Below are 19,384 nucleotides of genomic sequence, written 5' to 3' on the forward strand. Positions count from 1 at the left end.
AAGTAGAAACATATCATTTTTTTATAGTTAGTTTTTTTATATTTTGATATATATTTAATTCATAGATTACTGATAAATTACTATTTTTAAATTTCAGGTAATGAGAGTATTACGACCACGTCGCTTATCTATAATGCCACCTAAGCCTGAAATAAATGAGATTTTACGAAATGCTAGTTTTGATCGTATTGCACAATTATGTCAAATGCATATAAACGGTGGCCTTATAAATGCACTTGTTGAACGTTGGAGACCAGAAACACATACATTTCATCTTCCTTGTAGAGAATGCACAATAACATTAGAAGATGTTGCTATGTTGCTTAGACTGCGATGCAATGTTATAGCAGTTACTGGTTCTACTAATCCAAATACTTTGGCATTGCAGAATATGTGTGAACAGTTACTCGGAAGTCAGCCCAAATCAAATGATGTTGAAGGTTCTGAAATAAGATTAAAGTGGATCACACAACACCTTGGTTGGCTTCCTGCTAATTTAGACATTAGGATAGCTTAACATGCTCGAGGATATGTACTTTCTTTGTTGGGACATGTTTTAATGCCAAACAAGAGCAACTCCCTGGTACATGAAAAATTCTTACAATTGTTGTTAAATGTCCATGAAATTGAAATGTATAGTTGGGGTTCAGCATGCCTTGCTTTTCTGTATAGAGGTTTGGATCGTGGTTCACGACATGATGCCAAAGAAATTTGTAGATGCATAATATTATTGCAGGTATGGGCATGGCACAAGCTCCCGTGGTTGGCTCCAATACTTGGTGAACCAGTAGTATTTCCACTTATAGTCAGATAGAGACGTCTTTGATATCCAACCAAGACTCCATATAGGGATCTTGGAAATGTTAGACTAGCATTAGATAAAATGGCACTACATGAGGTACTTGTTAATATATTTATACATTTCTTAACTATTTTTATACATGTTTGAAATTATTTATGAATAATTATTTTTGAAAATGCAGTTCATGTGGCGACCATATGAGGATGAAGCGATTGATGCTGTTGTTCCACATGATTTGAGAGGAGAACGTTTATTGTGGTCAACTGTAAGCCCATTGATATGCTTTGAGGTTGTAGAGTGGCATGCAACTGACCGTGTGATGCGGCAATATAGATTTGCTCAACCTATTTCTCTGCCGCTCCAAAGTCTTGACGGAGTCCACAACAAAGATTTACGTGGATTAAGAGAACCAAAGGACTAGAGGTTGATACATGATGATTGGGTGATGATGTGGGAACAACGACATCAGCGTACATTACAAGGAATGGCAATTGACCAGTATTACCCGTCCAATGAGTATTGGAATTGGTACACATTGTATGCAATGAATTGGTTATGGTTGTCTCCACAAATGGAACAGCCACCACCCTAGCAACAACAGTTTTTGGTGGATGAAGAGCTTATGTCCTCTCCACTGTCTGAGCATCAACAGGGGATTCCACCACCGTCAGTTCAACCAAATTAGGAGTTTTATTGGTCACCACACACAAACCAATGGCAGCCATTTGAATGGGATGAAGAACCCCTACAACAACAACCTTCACGAATGTCTGTCGATAGAAGAGATAATCGTCGTGGGTCAACAAGCAATGAATCACGTCGAAGGAGATCAATTGATTGCAGTAGTGAAAGTGGGACATCTCGTGGGTTACTTTCTACATATGACTTTTTCATTGAGGATGTCAGACCTTCTCTTGACATTCCTGCATGCAACTTTGACCTTAATGAGAGCGCAATTGTGGATGAAGGGAATTATGATGATGAAGATGTTTATCGACTAGAACTTGTGACAACAGAGTGTGGTGGTACTTCTCAGCAAACATTTTCATTAGGTGAACAATATTCTGTGTCAATCATGTCTTGGGAGATGACACAACAACACAGGATATGTATAAATACATCTGAAAATGTGGTACAAGCAGAACGTACAGTTGATGAGAGAGTTATACACGATGCCACAGATGATCAGGGTGTTGGGGATGACGGTTCTACAGAAGGAAGACGAAGGGGATTTTTTTCGCGTATGTTACGTCCCTTCACCCATGTCCCTGATAGATATAGCCCCTCATTAATCAAGAAGAAAAAGGGAAAATAATGTTTGTTTAATGTTAATGTTTATGTTTATGTTTAATTTATGTTTTCATTATTGTCTTTATGTTTAAGCATGGAATGTTATTTATATTATGCAACTTTGTTTGTCAGTAAAATATTTAATAAAGAAAGCTTTGTTTGTTAGTTAAATATTATATGATTTATCATCTCTTAATGCAGATACTCTTTCAAAATATAACAAATATTGCATATGACCCTTAATACTGATTAAACAATACTACTTCATCTTACATGACGATAACAACTTAATCATCAACAACAACAACAACATAAATTAAAACTACATAAAACAACAACATCAACCTTGCGAACTTGACCCAGGAGCATTTGGACATGTTCTTCTACTATGGCTTTCACCTCGGCAAAGAGTGCAACGTCGGGTTCTTCTCATCTCACGCCTATCCATTTCATTCAGAAAACGTGTTGATTTTGGACGACCTCTTATTATGCGCTTTAAATTTGGGTTAGGAATAAGTTTTGGGCTTCTATATATATGTCACGTACTTTCATTTCCAATGACTCCAAACTCCTTATATACTTTGCACAACTCATTTATCTTGTAAACATCTTCGACATAACAACGCCAATCAATGTTCTGACTAGAGCAAGCAGCAGTGACATGACGACATGGATATTTATCAGTCTGGATGTCACCACAATCACAATACCTTTGCCTGAGTTGGACTTTATATTCTTGATTGTTGTTTACATCTTGAACAAGAAAAGTCTCATTTCGCCTATCAAATACAGTAACACAAAGGTTTCTAGATGCTTGCTCATTTGATTGAAGTTGAGTCGTCATAGCATCAGAAAAAATATGTCCAGCCTTTTTTCGCGCATATGCCTCACAACCTTTACGTGCAAATAACTCAGCCAATCGAAAGTAAGTTGCTCTAACCAGTGGTGTTATTGGAAGATTACGAGCGCCCTTTAATACTGAATTAATGCACTCAACAAGATTGGTGGTCATGTAACCCCATTGATGCCCGCCGTCATATGCAAGAACCCATTTCTCTCGTGGAATTTCATTAAGCCAGTCTGTATATATCTCTCCATGTTGTCTCAACCGCTCATAATGAATATTAAATTCTGATTCAGTTCTTGAATAACCTGAATACCACAAACTCATTAATATAAGTATGTCAACAACATATAAAATTTATAATTCAATGTAAATATCATTGACAGAAGAATAATGTCAATTACCCATGCGGACGACAAGTTTATGCAAGTAAGGTGTCTTAAATCTTCGCAAGAAATTAGCAGCAATATGCCTGATACAATATATGTCAAATGCCTTTGGAGGTTCCCATTGTCTGGTACTTCGTCTTATTGCTGCATTAATTGACTCGTGCCGATCAGAAATAATACCAACACCATCCTGCGTCACGACATGTTTGCGTAAATTCTCAAGGAAAAAATGCCAACCATCTGCAGTTTCTCCTTCAACAATAGCAAAGCCAATTGGAAAAATATTCTGATTGCCGTCTTGTGCAACAGCTACCAATAAAGCCCCCTTGTATTTTCCATATAAATGTGTTCTATCAACCTGCACAAGTGGTTTGCAATGTCTGAATGCCCGAATGCAAGGAGCAAAACTCCAAAAAATACGACGTAATATTTGAACATTATGAACCAACTCATCATTGCCATAAGCTTTAACAGCATCCAATTGAACAATTGACCCACGAACAATGTCACACATCGCTACAGACCATTGTGGCAGGGCTTCATACGAGGCTTCCCACTCATCATACACTTTTTCAATTGCTTTTTGCTTTGCCATCTATGCTTTTCTATATGTTGTCGTATATCCAAATCGAGCTTGGGCTTCATTAATCACAAGTTTGATCTTAAAAGAAGGGTCAGATTCTACCATTGGCTTAATACATTCTGCAATTGTGTTTGCATCCAACTTGCTATGATCCTGCGAAATCCTAGCCCTCATACAAGTGTGTGGCCCACTATACTTCCTGATTTTCCAAAAATATTTGTTTTTCCTCAAGCTAGCCCGAACAAGCCAATCACAATCTATGCCATAGCTTACACATTTACAGTAAAATGTATTTAGGTTAGACTCAAATACTTTATAGTCCACTCCTTTTGATATACTGTAATGTTTAATTGTTCGTATAACATTTTCTCTGTCATTAAATTGCATTCCAACACACAATTCTCCTACTACCTTAGAATTACCTATCAAACATAAATTTTAATAAAAAAACTAATTCATTAAATTAAACATAAAATGATAATGGTATAATTAAAATATTTCAAAAATCACATACCTAAGTTAGCATATTCTGGAAATTCAAGTGCTTGCATACTTGTAAGATCTAACGCACGCATGAATGACGGCTCCTCAAACGGATGTTTGCCAATCATTGGACTTGATAAATAGGAGTCTTCATCAACTCCCTCATCTTCTGATTCCTCCTCATCACCGTCTTCATCAAAGTCAGGGTCATCACTTTCAGTGCTGTTTTGTTCCCATTCAATCTCTCTGTTGGGAACGATGCTCACATAGGCTTCATCTTCCTCATCACTACCTTCTACACATGTATCAGCTGTAATTTGTTTAAAAACAATATACAGCTCAATGGTAGGAGTTGGGGCCCGACGCTCATTATGTATTTGAAACATTTGTTGAATATCTTCGTCGGTTGTTATTGCAACTCCTTGGTATTGCATGAAACCTCCAAAAATAGAAATCAGACACCTATACGTTATACTCTATACTATTTTTGGAGTCTCCACTTCAATATATTGACAAAGCCAATATTTTAGTGCTTCATATGATATATTATAAGGAATATACATACAAATTGGCTTCTCACATGTAAATCTCACACCTTCACATGTGTTTGTAATAATTTCACTCTTAAAGTACACCACTATATTTGTACTCATTTCTTTCTTCAACTATAAAAGAATAGCCAAATTTGACAAACAAAAAAATGCAAACAACAGAAATGCAATAGAAAAGCTTTAGAGAGTGGAGAGAATAGGGTTATAGTGCAATTTATTACAAATTGCAATGACTATATATAGAACGAGATTTTAAAAAACGACAGTGGCGATTTTATTTCTTAAAAATCGCCATAAACGATTTTTACTTTCAAAAAATTTTGAAAACTCGCCAGTGGCAATTTTTACCATCATATAAAATTATTTTTTCTGACATTCAAAAATCGCCACTGATAATTTTTAAAATTTTCCATATTTAGGTAATTTTTTTCTAAAGTCCATATTATGGTAATTAAGTAAAAAAAATCCCATATAAAAAAAATGACCCTATAATGCCTTACATTATTAAAAAGAGTAATGGTATTTTTAGATCTCATAATAAGAAATGAAATGAATGTAAAAGAGATAGTTATAAAAATTAAAAATATAATGAACAACGTAATAAAAAGAAAGGAAAAATAAAATAAAGTGTAAATAAAATATTTTTAAAAAGTATGAAAAAATATTATTTTATTGTAAATAGAAACATATGCTCCCATGTTTCAATTCTAACAATTGAGATTTATTTTAAAAATAATATAATTTTAATGAATAGGAGGGTCTTCTAAAAGCTGTAGATGAACTGAATCCGTATCTACACTTCCAATGTTAGGTGGGATATTATTTTTGGTTGATTAACCAGCCGAGTCTCTCAGAAGATGCATGTATATCTCAGCAACTGAATCATTCATCTCATTTCACTTCAGCAAGGTAATAAAATATCCATCCCTTTGTTTCATGTAATATACAAAGAGAGTTTCAGAAACAAACAAACAGATAAGGATGAAAATATGGATACTGATCATCTTTTCCATGAGAGATATTGGCAATTCTGCAAGTAGATAGAGGCTTTCCATGATTCATTCATTTTGCAAGCAAATAGAGGCAACCGTTTCCCAGTTACTCTTCTGGTTGTGTTGCATGATTTTATTTTATTCTATTTTTGTTAAAATATGGTTTAATTTGGATCTTTTAGCTAGCAACGTATTGGCGCCTGACTAGTGACTACCTTCTGTAGTTGAATTCTGCTGCTCATAAGGATGATTACCTGTGGGCTGAGAAAAGTAGGATTATCTGTTAAAATTTATAGGATCGACGTAAAAAGAAGAAGAAAAAAAAAAGTATTTTTTAGAGTGAATATATTCTATCCTTTGGATGTTTTGAGCCTTTGAAATGTATACAATTGATTGTTCAACTTTTGATCTCCCAGATGCACAATAAACAATCTAATGAAGAAAAGCCATGTGAGTGATATGAGGTAAAACTGCACATCTTCCTCGTTGATTGAAAGAAACCCCTTTCTTCCTCTTTCTAACCCCTCAAAAAGCAAAATAAGAAACCAAACTCCCCTCATTTTTTCTTTTTAAATTACCTTTGGTGATCTTTTTCATTCATAGTAGTTTCTGTGGGCAGGTTCGAAACTGTGATACAGCAGAAAGCAGGGTTCAAAGGTATGAATATAATGTTCAACATCTTCTGTTTCTTACTTCATTTTTTTAGGGTGTGAGTAGGGAGAGTATGAACAATTGTTGTATGCTTCCTACAACGGTTAGCAGCTTGTACAGATTTTCAATGTTATTAGACTAATGTTTAACATACAATATTAATTTGTTCTGTTTAAGAGGAATGCAGCTTAACTGTCATTGATGAGGAAGAAGCTGGAATTTCATTATTTCAATTAGAAGATTTGACTTCTAGTTGGTGCCCAATGGTTGTTTGTAAACCAGTTTCTATTAAGACAGCCAACAAATACTTTTCAGTTCGTAAAGTAACTCGGTCCTTGCCTTCCACTGCACTATCTTTTGTGGAGAAAGTTCCTCAAGATGCACAAAATTATCATATTACAGCTTTTAATTCAGGTGATGGATCCTCAAAATCAGATAATGAGCCATCTTCATCTAAGACCATACGGGATGTACATATTGTAAGAAGAACCACTACACATCAACACTGTCTATTTTCTATTTTGTGGCTCTGCTGGACTCTTCCGGTACATAAGTAGCATCATAGTGCCTGTGACTATTGCAGACTATTTATGTTTAATAAGTATTCATTTCATGTTTTCCAGTCAATGCGGTTAATGGAGGACTTTCTTGATCTTGCTAAAGAAAATACAGAAAAGGAGCTGGAAACATGTGGTATACTTGGTGCCTGTCTTGTAAGAATCATTATAAAACCATAACTTATTGCAATCAGCTTTCTTGTCAAATTTGCTTGTGGTATTAAAGGCTTTATGAATAAAAAGATATTAGCTCTATCATATTATGGCATTATTATCAGAAAATTTTCTCAAAATAGCAGTGTATCATACCTCCGGCATAATCACTCCTTTTGTGTCATTCTATAAATTTCCAATAAGTAAGAGTTGGCGTCCTCATTTAATCTATATTACAACAAAAATCTCTCTCTCCCTTCTTCTCTCATGTATGTACCCTCGTCATGTTTATTTCTACTTGTGTTTTTAATGCTAGTAGGGTGTTCTTTTTACTTTATATCTTATGATTGTTTTTCAGTGTATGACATTGTATTTAAGAGATTTAAATCTGCAAGGATTGTGTTTTATGGAAAAGAACTGAATAATCCGATCTGATAAACTGCGTTACAGAATTTGAAATTGATATATGATTATGCCCAATTATCCAGGAGAAGGGAACCCTCTACATGACTACTCTGATCATACCAAAGCAGGAATCAGCTTCCAATTCTGTTAGTATCTTGTTTGCAGTCTTTCATTCTTCTAACCTACGGTTTTACAAAATTTCACCACATATTTTTAAGGTGACATGGTTTTATTGCTAATTGTGGCTAACTTGCTGCACTGATTCACAGTGTCAAGCTACAAATGAGGAGGAAGTTTTCAAAATTCTAAATGAAAGGTCCCTTTATCCTGTGGGATGGATCCATGTATGTCTTCCTACTTTTTTTCTCTATGCTAATTAAGAGTAGGAGTGTTTTCTGGTTGGGTTGGGTTAAAGGGGAACTTTAGACCTCAATTCTGTGATGGTTGGATGAAACATATCAATCCCAACAAACCGAACTTAGCAATGATTGAGTTGATTTGGATTTGGTTAATTAAGTTGGGCTAAAAATATTTTCATGTTGGAGATGAAACCCAAAAATGAACTGTTTGTTTGGATGGGATTTATCTCACTGCAACTCGGCGACCAAGGTTGTCTGAAACCTATCTTCTTAAAAGGAAGACTAATGTTCCTTTACCTAAACCCAAGATCTCCATAGGAAACATCCTAAACAAGAAGACAAAAAATTGTTTAATATTTTTTAAAATGGCGTTAGATTCATTGTGTTGGGTCAGGTTGAGATATTAAATTTAAAACTGAACATCAAATTTGTTTTGATCAGGCTGTTCTTAAGTAAGCTTAATTGGAAAGTGTTGCCAAAGGTCTATAACACTTGACAATCTATTAAATTAGGGGTAGCCACTTTCTCCAAAATTTTTAAACAAGATAAGTCCATAAGCATAGTGTTTTTATCCATTTATGAAATGTTTTTCCCTTTCTTCTTTGAGATTGTCCACTTCGATCAAAATATATATCACTGGGATTAACTTAGGTAGCATTAGAGCCCAAATAAATTTCAAATTATAAATCTTTACAGAAGACAATATGCTTCATTATCCCATGTTACTCTGCATGAGTGCTGCAACAGCAGTTCCTCCTAGTTTGACTTCTTTTACCTTTTGATTTTTCTAAACATTTTCAGACACATCCTTCTCAAAGTTGTTTCATGTCATCAGTGGATCTGCATACTCAATATTCCTACCAGGTGATTGATAAAAGTATATGAGCTATATTTTCATCACCTTCATGAATACATGTTGCATAACATTTCATCCTTGAATTAAATCAAAATTTTCATTTGCACCATGGTTGCATTGAGTAGTTGATACTCTTCAAAGAGAATTTATAAAAGAACTTTGTGGCACAACCTGTATGGTTGTGTCGGAAACCAGCAACTAAGAGCATTATGGTTAGGGATAAGAAGACCATTTTATGACAATATATGTGTATTTAGTTTTGTTTATTATCAAAGTTGAATTTTCAACTTTCTATATATTTATAATTTAAGAGTATGATTGCAAAATATTTCTTTTAATTGAAATCCCATCCTGTTTTCAATTTCCGAACCAAGTTTGAACTCACAGTTTGGTGTTATTTTATCAGGCGATGATTGCTGAGGCATTTGCCATTGTCTTGGCCCCAAAAGATACATCAAGGTCTACTTACTGTCTTTTACTCTATGATATGGACAAATTCTGGCCAATTCCTGCAGTTATATAACATGTTATAGTGCTTAAACATAAAATTAAATTTTCCTAGTTATAATATCTTTCTGCCTTTTTCTTCAAGTTTTTCGATGTGCAACTTGAACGAACAACTCTCTCCCTATTTCTAAGTATAAGAAATGCTATATGTTAAGAAAGAGTTGCAGTTTGCGGATGCAATAATTTGACTATTTATGCAATGATTTTGCATTCTCTTATAGTTATTTTATGACAAAAGAATCATGTATGTTGAGAATTCTTCTTACATATACTGTTAAGACTAAGAGTATGTGGGAACTCAAATTTAGTGATTTTATCCAGGAGCTGTGGATTATTTCGACTAACCGATCCTGAAGGAATGAATATTCTGAAAAATTGCCACGAGACAGGATTTCATCCACATAAAGAACCAGATAATGGCAACCCCGTGTATGAGCACTGTTCCAATGTTTACAAAAACTCCAATCTAAGGTTTGAAATATTTGATTTACGCTGACATGACTTTGATGACAGCACACTGCATGTCCTAGCTACACCTGAAACTATAATAATCCTGATGTACATATGTTGTAATATTTGGTTTAATGTAGCAAGCGTATTTATTTTAACGAACATTTGAAAGAGTTTACCAAGTGTTTATGAAAATAATTCATGATTCTCACTTTTTTAATTTATTTTAATTAGCCTTTTTATATAACTTATTAAAATAACTTCTTAACTTATTTTAATTAGTTTTAAAATTAAATTTATGTTATATGAGTGGTTGGGTGATAAGAGTTTACTGAAAAAGTGTTTAATCAAACTGTTTATTTAATCAAAGTAAATTGAAAATTTTAGGAAACAAATTTAATAAGGATTTCTTTGCTGGAAATGCAATACAGTGATAATGCCAAAAAAAATTATTTTATTTTTTTAAAAAGGGACAACTTCCTAGGACTACAAAGGTAGCACAGGTACCATTTCAATCTAACGATAAGGGGTTGACCAACCAAAAAAAACTAAACGATTAGGATCAAAAGAACAATATAAGGAATAGATTATTACAATATAAATGACACTTTTTAGTTCAATAAAACAAAATGACGATGAATGCATCAGAATCGAAGGTAAAGTTTAACTTGGCTTCAATTTTTTTGCAAAGGCTATCATCTATTTAATTAGTTGCTAAGCAGCCGGCATAGATCGAATAATATAGTTTTCAATTTTTTTTCATTCAAATTTTGTTGAATCTATTAAGTTGCATCGTTATTTTTTTATAAAATTATAAATTTTATTTTGTATCTTTAATTTAAATTCTAATTTAGTCCTTTAATTCTTGTTTGATTCAATATAATATTTTATTTTGTGGCCATTTATTTTTACTCACTTTCCTTCATCATTCAACTTAAGAGAAATTTCCTAAATGACGTTTTAAATTGAGATTTTTTTTCCTTCCTCTACACTTTACCAGCAAACTCATTCGAAATTCACAAATTACTACGGGGAAACTTCAATAACAGTCTACGATTTTTTTTTCTTAATTGGTAAGAGTTTGTAATTATTTCTTAGGAGGTTAAAATAATATTGAGATTTGATTCTCAAGATAACTGTAAATTAAGAAATTATATTATATATTATACTTATTTTTCTTCCATCTAGTTTTTTATTATCTAATTTTTTTTCTTCACTTCTCTTTTTCTTTTGGCCACTTAATAAAAAAATAGAAAACTCTTTTTAAAAAAAATCATACATATTTTCCTGTATTTCTCTATTCCTTTTGGCCCCATGATATTGGTCGGTTGGCTACAAATTTTGCACTTCGGTTTGTTATTTCCTTGGAAGTTCCAAGTGATGATTACTTGAGAATGAAGCATCCGAAGATGGGAATATTATTCTCTTTCCATGAAAGCAGAAGAATCAGAAGTGACGTCGTATCCGCGTATCGTACCACACTGCTCCCATTGCAAGTTCCAGGATGGAAGTGCCCTACAATTATCATTTATTGCAAAAACATTTAGTAATATAACTATTTTTTATTTAAATTTATTATATATTCTTGTCTGAACATTTTTTGTATAATGTTATGGCCATTACTGTAATTTTAATATTTTATTTGATTTTAATAATTTGATATAATATTTTGGTGTGAAATGATTATGATTAACGTATAGCATAACATGAAGGAAGTACTTTTTTGAACATGCTGAAAAATTGCATTATGTTAGAGCTTATAATTAGTGTGTAATTAAGTGAATGTTCGTAAACTTAACTTAAATGTATATGATTTTATAGAATCAGTTTTACTTAAAAAGTGAGTTTTAATAAAATTTATTATAAATTTTTTAACTTAATACAAAAGTTTAGATTTATCATGTTTATTCAAATGCCATAATGGAAATTAATTTTAATTTGAAATTACTAAATATGTTGACTAATAATTAAAGCATATATACCTGAATTTAAACACACACAATGTGAATATAATAAAATGAACTTGGTCATTGTAAATGTAAACACAAATACTGGTTGTGAACATAACATAAAAGTGGTAAGTTAATATATTCTTTGAAGTAACAATTTTGATTATATTTTTTTTGCTAATAACAATTTTGATTATATTTATATCTTATTTTTAGGACAATGATATTTTATAATTTATTTACTCGTTGGGACAATGTTATTATTTTTATTGTATTTACATCAATATAGAATTACTTAATTATAATTTTCACTTTATTTGTAATTTGTAACTTATTGATACTCAATGCAAGTTATTTATGTAATCCAAATTCGTTATATATGTTTGGTAAAATAGAGTTGTCAAATTTTGAAGGTAATTTTTTTATGGAACCAAAATGTGAGACAAGTAAACGCAAAGATGATGAAAAAAATTAAAAAGCAAACATAACATGTAAGATTTCTGTTACATAATTATTTAAATAAATAAAAATATTATAATATTACATTGATATAATACTATATATCTTTTTAAAACATTTAAAAAAAATAAACTAATTCATCAAACAAATTTTAATTTGTTGAACTATAAGCAACTTGTTAAACTATAAGCTTCAAGCTCTGTTCATGGTTGAGAGAAATTAACACTTGTCGGAAAGAAATAACGCAAGCTCTGAAAGAGAAACATATTGCTTTCTCATATAGACTGTCATTGCTGCTTGCATCTCTTCACATTTATGCGGCAGGCAGGGGTGGATCCACCGACGATTCCGACACATCATTCATATTAATTCCATTTTTGGTTGAAGTGGTTGAGACAAATACTCCTCAAATAAATGACTCTGTACACAAAGTAACCAAGTTCTTCTGCAATAATCGTTAATCAAAATTACTTTTTATCTGCATATATCCAATTCTCCATCTACAAAAAATGATACACGCAAATATTACATTTTAATTACACGACAACAAGGGACTCCATAGTTAGCTTGGTGAATTCCAAACATTGATTTACATACAAATAAATAAAATTTTTAAAATCAAATTAGATGTATCTCTTTGAGAGCAAAAACGATCTCAGTAAGGATGAACGTTCCTGCTCAATCCGCTAGCATTGGCGAAGAACCCAAACAGATCTTGCCTATACGGCAAATAAGACTTGCGTTTATCACTCTCTTTTCTCGCTCTATTCATCACATAATGCTTCTCGTGCGCCGACCACGCCGTTTTCCCCTTCTTCACCTCAACCTTCTTTACCACCACGTTTCTCGCCTTCTCAGCTTTCGCCGCCGGCGCCTCATTCAAGAACACGAACGTGTCCTTGCCGTCGCTGTTGCTCCGCAGCCTCACGTCGCGGAGCCTCCACAGCTTCGAGAACCCCGTCGAGTTGCTCTTCCCCGGCGTTTTCGGAGTCCACTCGCAGTAAGGACCCTCCGGCGCTGGCGCCGCCGATGGAGATGGAGAATCGTACTGCTGTTCCACGAAGAGTTTCTTTATCGGCGGCCGGAGACCGTCGGCGCCGTCGTAAACGTCGGAAAATAGAAGATCTTGGTTGAAAATCGGAAACACCGGACGAATCTGGCCGTTGTCGAAGGCGTCGTCGGCGGAGATCGGCGATCCATCGGGATTCGCGAGCATGAAGCTAAACTCTTCTTCTTCCTCCTCTTCTTCTACTTCCTCTTCGTTTCCATTTTCGTTTTCGTTTTCATTTTGCACGTTTTCTTCGTCGATTTTGAGCTTGGCCATGAAATCGTGATCGAACTTTCCAGAAATCTCAGCGATTTCGACGGAAGAATCCATAATCTTAGACGACAAGGGTAAAACCGAAACGGCTTGCATTCCAGTGAGTGTTCGTTTGCGTTTTGAGGTGTTTTTGGCAATTTCGAAATTGAAAGGATGGTTATTGAGATGGTAGTTGGAGTTCATACAGTGAAGAGAAATGCGGTAATGGTTTGGGTTTTATATAGGCGAGTTGAGGAGATTCTTCAACTTTTAGTTACCTTTGATTTTTATTCGGTTGTTTGAATTTTATTTTTTTTGGCTTTTCCAGTTTTAATATTTTGATTGTGCTTTCACACGCTGCACGTGTTCAAGCGGAAACACGTAGACTTGCTTTACCTTCGTGGTCCCTTCCAGAAGGAGGGAATTTGAATTATTCGTTTAAAAATTAAAAAATTTAAAATTGGGGATGATTTTTGATGGTGCAGAGATCACGGGCTATGTAACAGGAAATTGACAGTGGGTGATCTCAGTGATGACTTGGGTAACTGCGTTGTTACGTAATTGCTTTGTTAGTTTTCTTGTTGCCAAAGGTTGCGAACTATTTGTTTAATGAGGAGTCGCACCAAGGTTTTGTTTTTTGGAGTTGATCTTCTAAATATTAATAATTAATGTCTGAGAAATAGCTAAAGAAATTATGGGAAAGCGAACGATTTGTATGTCACGTAGGACAATATATTAATTATTGTTCAAAGATTTACTATGCACATTAAGAAATATATATCTAAGATTAGAATAGTAGACTGGTTCAATTCTTCGTATGAGTTTTTGAATGTTGATGGCGAGGAGACGCGTTGATTAATTGGGTTCTGCAGTTAGAAGCAAACAGAAAATTATTGTTACGCGTCTTAAAGTTTTTCTTTTTCAATTTTTCGTCTGTTGAGATATGTGATTAACGGCTCCTTTGTTTAATTTTTTTAATAAAATTTATTACTTCTTTTTTTTATTTGGTTGATGCTATAAAAATTTAAAATATTCTAATTTTAACGTTTTTATATAAGTTGTTTTGAATGCATTTTTAAATTAAAATTATAACTGTGCATTCAAATATTTTTTATCATTGTAGCCAAATAATTTTTATAAAATCTTTAAAAATAAATAGTTTTTCATACACTCTAAAAATTGCTTTTTTGAAAATTTGAAACAAAATAAATATAATTGTAAATTACGTATGTGTAATTAAAGTTAATAAAATATAAATAAATAAATAAAATCATTTTGGGGGTACTCTCAATATAAAAATATTAGCTTAATTAGACTTTTAGTCTCTTAATTTATGTGTTTATTGGACTTTGGTCTCTCAAATTTCAATTATGTGATTTGAGTTGTCATTCAAATTTTAATTGATCAGTGAAATAGATGTTAATGGTGTTAGAGTGATCAGCTATAAAAGTTATTGATTACTTAATTAATGACTCGTAGATTAATTAATGTGTTTATGATCACTTTTAACTAAACATAAAATTAGGATTTCAAATTTAAATCATTTTTATTCAAAATCAAAATTAGGAATGTCTTCACCAGTGAGTGAGAGTATTCTTAGGGTTCATTTAGTAGTGCATGAAATCAGAACTATAATTTTAATTTCAATTTCATCATAATTGAAATTAGTTCAGAATTACAATTCTATATTTAGCATGCTCAAAGAATTGGAATGTAGAAATAGAATTCAAAATTAAAATTAAATTTTACAGTGTGGTATAAGATTTAAATTTTAAAAAATAATTTAATTTACATTCAAATTTTATTTAATAACTTTTTCAAAAATAATGTGTTAACTAAAGTTACAAAATAATAATTAAAAAAATTGTTAAAGATAATAACTTTATTTTCTTTTTAAAAATTATGATACAATAAATTTATTTTTTATGTTTAATTTATCATTAAAATTTAATATTATGTTATGAACTATCTTTCTTATGTATTAGATGAAAGCATACGAATGTTCATAAAAATAATTTAATTCTTAAAATTAAATATATAAATAGAAACACTGTAACAGATTCTTTTATACTTACATGATAAGTAAAACATAATTGATTAAAGTAATTTTCATTAGTCCATGTATAATCGCCTCAAAGGTATACTTTGTAATGTGTCTTTATCACTTTGTTGCATATAGTACTAGTTTTCTCTTCTTTTTGTTTTCTCTTTTACTCTCAAACGTTATTGAATTAATTTATAATATTTCCTTCAACATCTAATAATTCAAGAAAAATATTAAACAAATTATTATACAATTAACATAAATAATATAGTTTACAGTAAATGCAAACTAGCAATAGATAATAATATGACACAATGAAAAGGAAAAAATAAAGAAAAAGAAAGAAGAAAACGTAAAACAAAGAATAGAAAAAAAATGTAAAAAAAAATGTAAAAGAGTAATAAAAAGAATTAGAAAGGAAAAGAAATAGAGAAAAATCACTTTTATTTATAATCTGTAGAAGGTTAATTTCTCCATGATCAAGAAGCTTATACATCAAGAAGTGATCCAAGAATTTCTTATTGCTTAAAGAAAATAGAGTATTCAAAAAAATTGAATAATAATCTCTCAACCTAACTTAAAAAGAGTAATTCGAACAATATACAAAGGAGAAGAGGAAATAATTAGTCATTGCTGATTTAATGAAATTAGTTAGCTCAACTATAAGTAATTAGTTAGATTTATTAGGACCATTCTATGCAAAATTTAACATAATCAATGTGAAATGAGGGGAAAAAGAATAGAAAAAAAAGGAGAAGGTATTAATAATTAATATAAAAGTGGAGTTAAAAATAAGAAAATAATATAAAAAAAAGGGAAGAATATAAGATCAGGAAGAAAGATACATGCTAAAAAAATAATAAAGGAAAAAAGAGAAAAAAAGTACTAAGTAAGAAAATATATAGAGAAAAACAAAAATTATGAAGATAAAAAACTACATAAATAAAGAAGAAGAAAAGACATACAAGTGAGTGTATTTATGAATTATAACTTACATAAACAAAAATGAGGAGGAGACACGATGGTGAGAGTGTATTTATAAAATATGATATTAGAAATTTAAATTTATAAAATATATGTTAGGAATTGAAGTTAGACAAATTTAATTGTCTAAAAATTTTATAAACTAATCCATAAAATTATAATTCTAATTCTAAATAAACATTTAAATATAATAATTAAAATTCTAAAAATTATTTCTAATTTCAACGTCTAATTCCATAGACCAAATGGTCACTTAAAGAATTTAGGCAAAATAAGGAATCATACATTGTAATAAAAAATTCACCAAAAATAACAATTTCATTACATCATGACGACCCATCTCCAATTCCTTTACGAAGAAATGCAAATTCATACCTTTTACTATCTCTTAATCATATGCATTTTAATTAATAATGAATTATTTTATAAACATATATTAACTTTACATGCTAGCATGTATATTAGCCAAAGTACGATAATTATCATACACATCAATAAACACAACTAACAATTAGATAACAACTTAAGGTAGTGATCATAATTAAAAAATAAGCTGAAATTGAATAAACATAAAAGTTGGACACAAAGTGCAATTAATCCCAAAAAAGTTACATTATCATTCAATTATAATAAACTTTAAATTTATTTGTACAATACTAAACTTTAGGAGACGTGGGAAACTTTCAAAATTGAAACAATTAATGCTTAGCATTCTGGCATTCTTTCTCTTGCACGAAGGAGACGGTGAAGGCAGCAGTGATGTTAGCACAGGTGGGTGATTATGGCATCACCTTATATATTTATTTGTACAATACCATTCGAAGAATTCAACTGATATTTATTAAAAAAAATTATATATGTTAAGATTTTTTTAATGAATTATAGTTAATTTTCCAATAAATAAATATTTTTAAGATATTAATTAATATTTTATTTATATGTTCAGTGAAACGATCTATTCAATATTTACGGAATATTTGTTATCTTTTTTATTACATTTTGTGACCTGTAATCGTTTATTTATTTGCCAAATTAATTTTTAATATGCATTTAAAGATACATAAACAAACAATTAGTAAATATTAAAATTTGATAACATATCTTTAAACACATGTTATCAAATACACATGCTCATTTTTATTTGACAGTTTGACAAATAAACAAAGTTGTAGTACAATACAAGTGAATATTTTGATTCCGATTTCTTGGCACCCAAGCACAGCGCTGACCTCTTAAAGGTGGTCCTACTCCTAACCCAAGTTTGACTCGTCTATTTCCAATTTTGGCATTCAAATTTTGTGAAGGTGGAGGATATGCTTCTGCTTCTAGAATTGAACGTGTGCAATAAATTGACCCAAGTGATTCCACCCCATTTTACTGCGTCTTAGGAATTTTTCATTATAGTATTGCTATTTCTATAAAATATTTAGCACCAACTCTGTTCAATTTTAATATATGCTACTTGTTTGAAAACGACAGACACAGAGAGTTAGCTCACAAATCATTCGTATAATTCTTCATTACTCGACTATTTAAGGGTGTGCCAACAAGTCAACATCTCAAAGATTAAAAAATAAATAAAAATTATAAAAAGTATTTAAATAATATTTATATATTGATAATAATTAATTATTTTTAATTTTTGGCCCATTATTTTAAGCAAGTTAAAGCAAGCTGGTCCATTGGTCCAAGGCAACTTTATCATCCCTAGACAGAGGGGCTGCCACACCCCTTTCTTTGGGTATTTTAAAATTTTAAACAATTAATGAAAAAAAATTACAGTAGTTCAATGTCCATCATTTGCAATGTTTTGTGTTTGGATAATTCTATTTTAAAAAATACATCCCCATATTCGCTGCCTAGAAATTTACTATTACAAATAACAAAAATGCTTTTGAGTACAATTTTTTTTCTACTATACATTGCAAATAAATACAGGACAACGTGATTGGTGTAAAAAATTTCTCTCTTTTCTAAAAAATTTAACCGCTCTTTCTTTGATTGGTTAGTTTTTCTTTTCTTAAAATTCATACTCCTTTAATTCGTAGCAGAGAGCAATGCTTCTTACAATAATTACAAATTTTTTCTCTCGTCTTCGTCAAATTCAATCACTCTACTACCTTTGCAGATTCACATTTAAGCCATCAAAATCATCATCATTGAATCACTTGATACTGATTCTAGCAAAGCATAAGCATCAAATTTTGTTGAGTTGTTTTAGCATCAATTAGTTCAGTTTACCCTTGTGAAGAATAGCAAAAGGAAAGTACGTCCTCATTATAATTAACTAGATCCGTTGACCCATATAAAATCATCAATAATGAACACAGTTAATGTCCAAGAACCTAATCAATAACTATTTCCAAATCTAGGAAATTTCTTTTAGGAAACATCGAACACTCGATGTTATACCATTGTTGACGTTCTTACACCATCTTTAATGGTGGTTGTTTTAGAAAAGAAAACTGATTAAGCAACTGTTTCTTATTATTGGATACCGATAGAGTACTCCACCGGGTCATTAGTATTATGCAATTTGTTCCTTATGAAAGAAACGGTATAACTTAGTAGAAATGGGACCAAGATTGTACGAATTAAAAAATAAATAAAAAGCTCCAAAAACAACTTCTTCCTGCAAATATACACTAAATAATTTTATAGAATTGCGTTATTGGATAGAAAAGTTGTTTAATTTGTATAGCATAAAAATACACAATGTGTAATATTAGATTCTACAATATAAATAAATAAATAATATATAATTATGCAACTCACT

At 31.4% G+C, this 19,384-nt stretch overlaps 3 protein-coding genes across 8 annotated transcripts; 1 reads left to right on the forward strand and 2 right to left on the reverse strand.

Moving 5' to 3' along the window:
• Nucleotides 1-2,630: 2,630 nt before the first annotated feature.
• On the reverse strand, nt 2,631-3,920 carry LOC113870426. Its single transcript, XM_027507017.1, has 2 exons — nt 3,341-3,920; nt 2,631-3,244 (listed from the first exon to the last, which is right to left on the reverse strand). The coding sequence occupies exons 1-2, from the start codon at nt 3,918-3,920 to the stop codon at nt 2,631-2,633; spliced, it is 1,194 nt and encodes a 397-aa protein (XP_027362818.1).
• Nucleotides 3,921-5,718: 1,798 nt separating this feature from the next.
• LOC113869025 (AMSH-like ubiquitin thioesterase 2) lies at nt 5,719-10,122 on the forward strand. 6 transcript variants are annotated; one of them, XM_027505119.1, is made up of 10 exons: nt 5,719-5,851; nt 6,351-6,398; nt 6,554-6,591; nt 6,763-7,064; nt 7,209-7,298; nt 7,784-7,846; nt 7,970-8,044; nt 8,861-8,923; nt 9,322-9,374; nt 9,744-10,122. In XM_027505119.1, exons 2-10 carry the CDS (start codon nt 6,370-6,372, stop codon nt 9,916-9,918), a joined length of 888 nt encoding a protein of 295 aa, XP_027360920.1. In that variant the 5' UTR covers nt 5,719-5,851; nt 6,351-6,369; the 3' UTR covers nt 9,919-10,122. The 6 variants fall into 6 exon arrangements, with proteins under 6 accessions (XP_027360920.1, XP_027360922.1, XP_027360925.1 ...); XM_027505124.1 differs by having other exon boundaries at nt 5,734-5,851; nt 6,773-7,064; nt 9,744-10,098; XM_027505118.1 differs by lacking the exon at nt 6,351-6,398 and having other exon boundaries at nt 5,734-5,851; nt 6,773-7,064; nt 9,744-10,079.
• A 2,611-nt stretch (nt 10,123-12,733) lies between these two features.
• On the reverse strand, nt 12,734-13,817 carry LOC113869757. Its single transcript, XM_027506221.1, has one exon. It carries the CDS (start codon nt 13,782-13,784, stop codon nt 12,936-12,938), a length of 849 nt encoding a protein of 282 aa, XP_027362022.1. The 5' UTR covers nt 13,785-13,817; the 3' UTR covers nt 12,734-12,935.
• Nucleotides 13,818-19,384: the final 5,567 nt, after the last annotated feature.

Source organism: Abrus precatorius, unplaced genomic scaffold (genome assembly GCF_003935025.1).
Source record: "Abrus precatorius isolate BTA unplaced genomic scaffold, Abrus_2018 Scaffold6, whole genome shotgun sequence".
Classification (NCBI taxonomy): Eukaryota; Viridiplantae; Streptophyta; class Magnoliopsida; order Fabales; family Fabaceae; genus Abrus; species Abrus precatorius.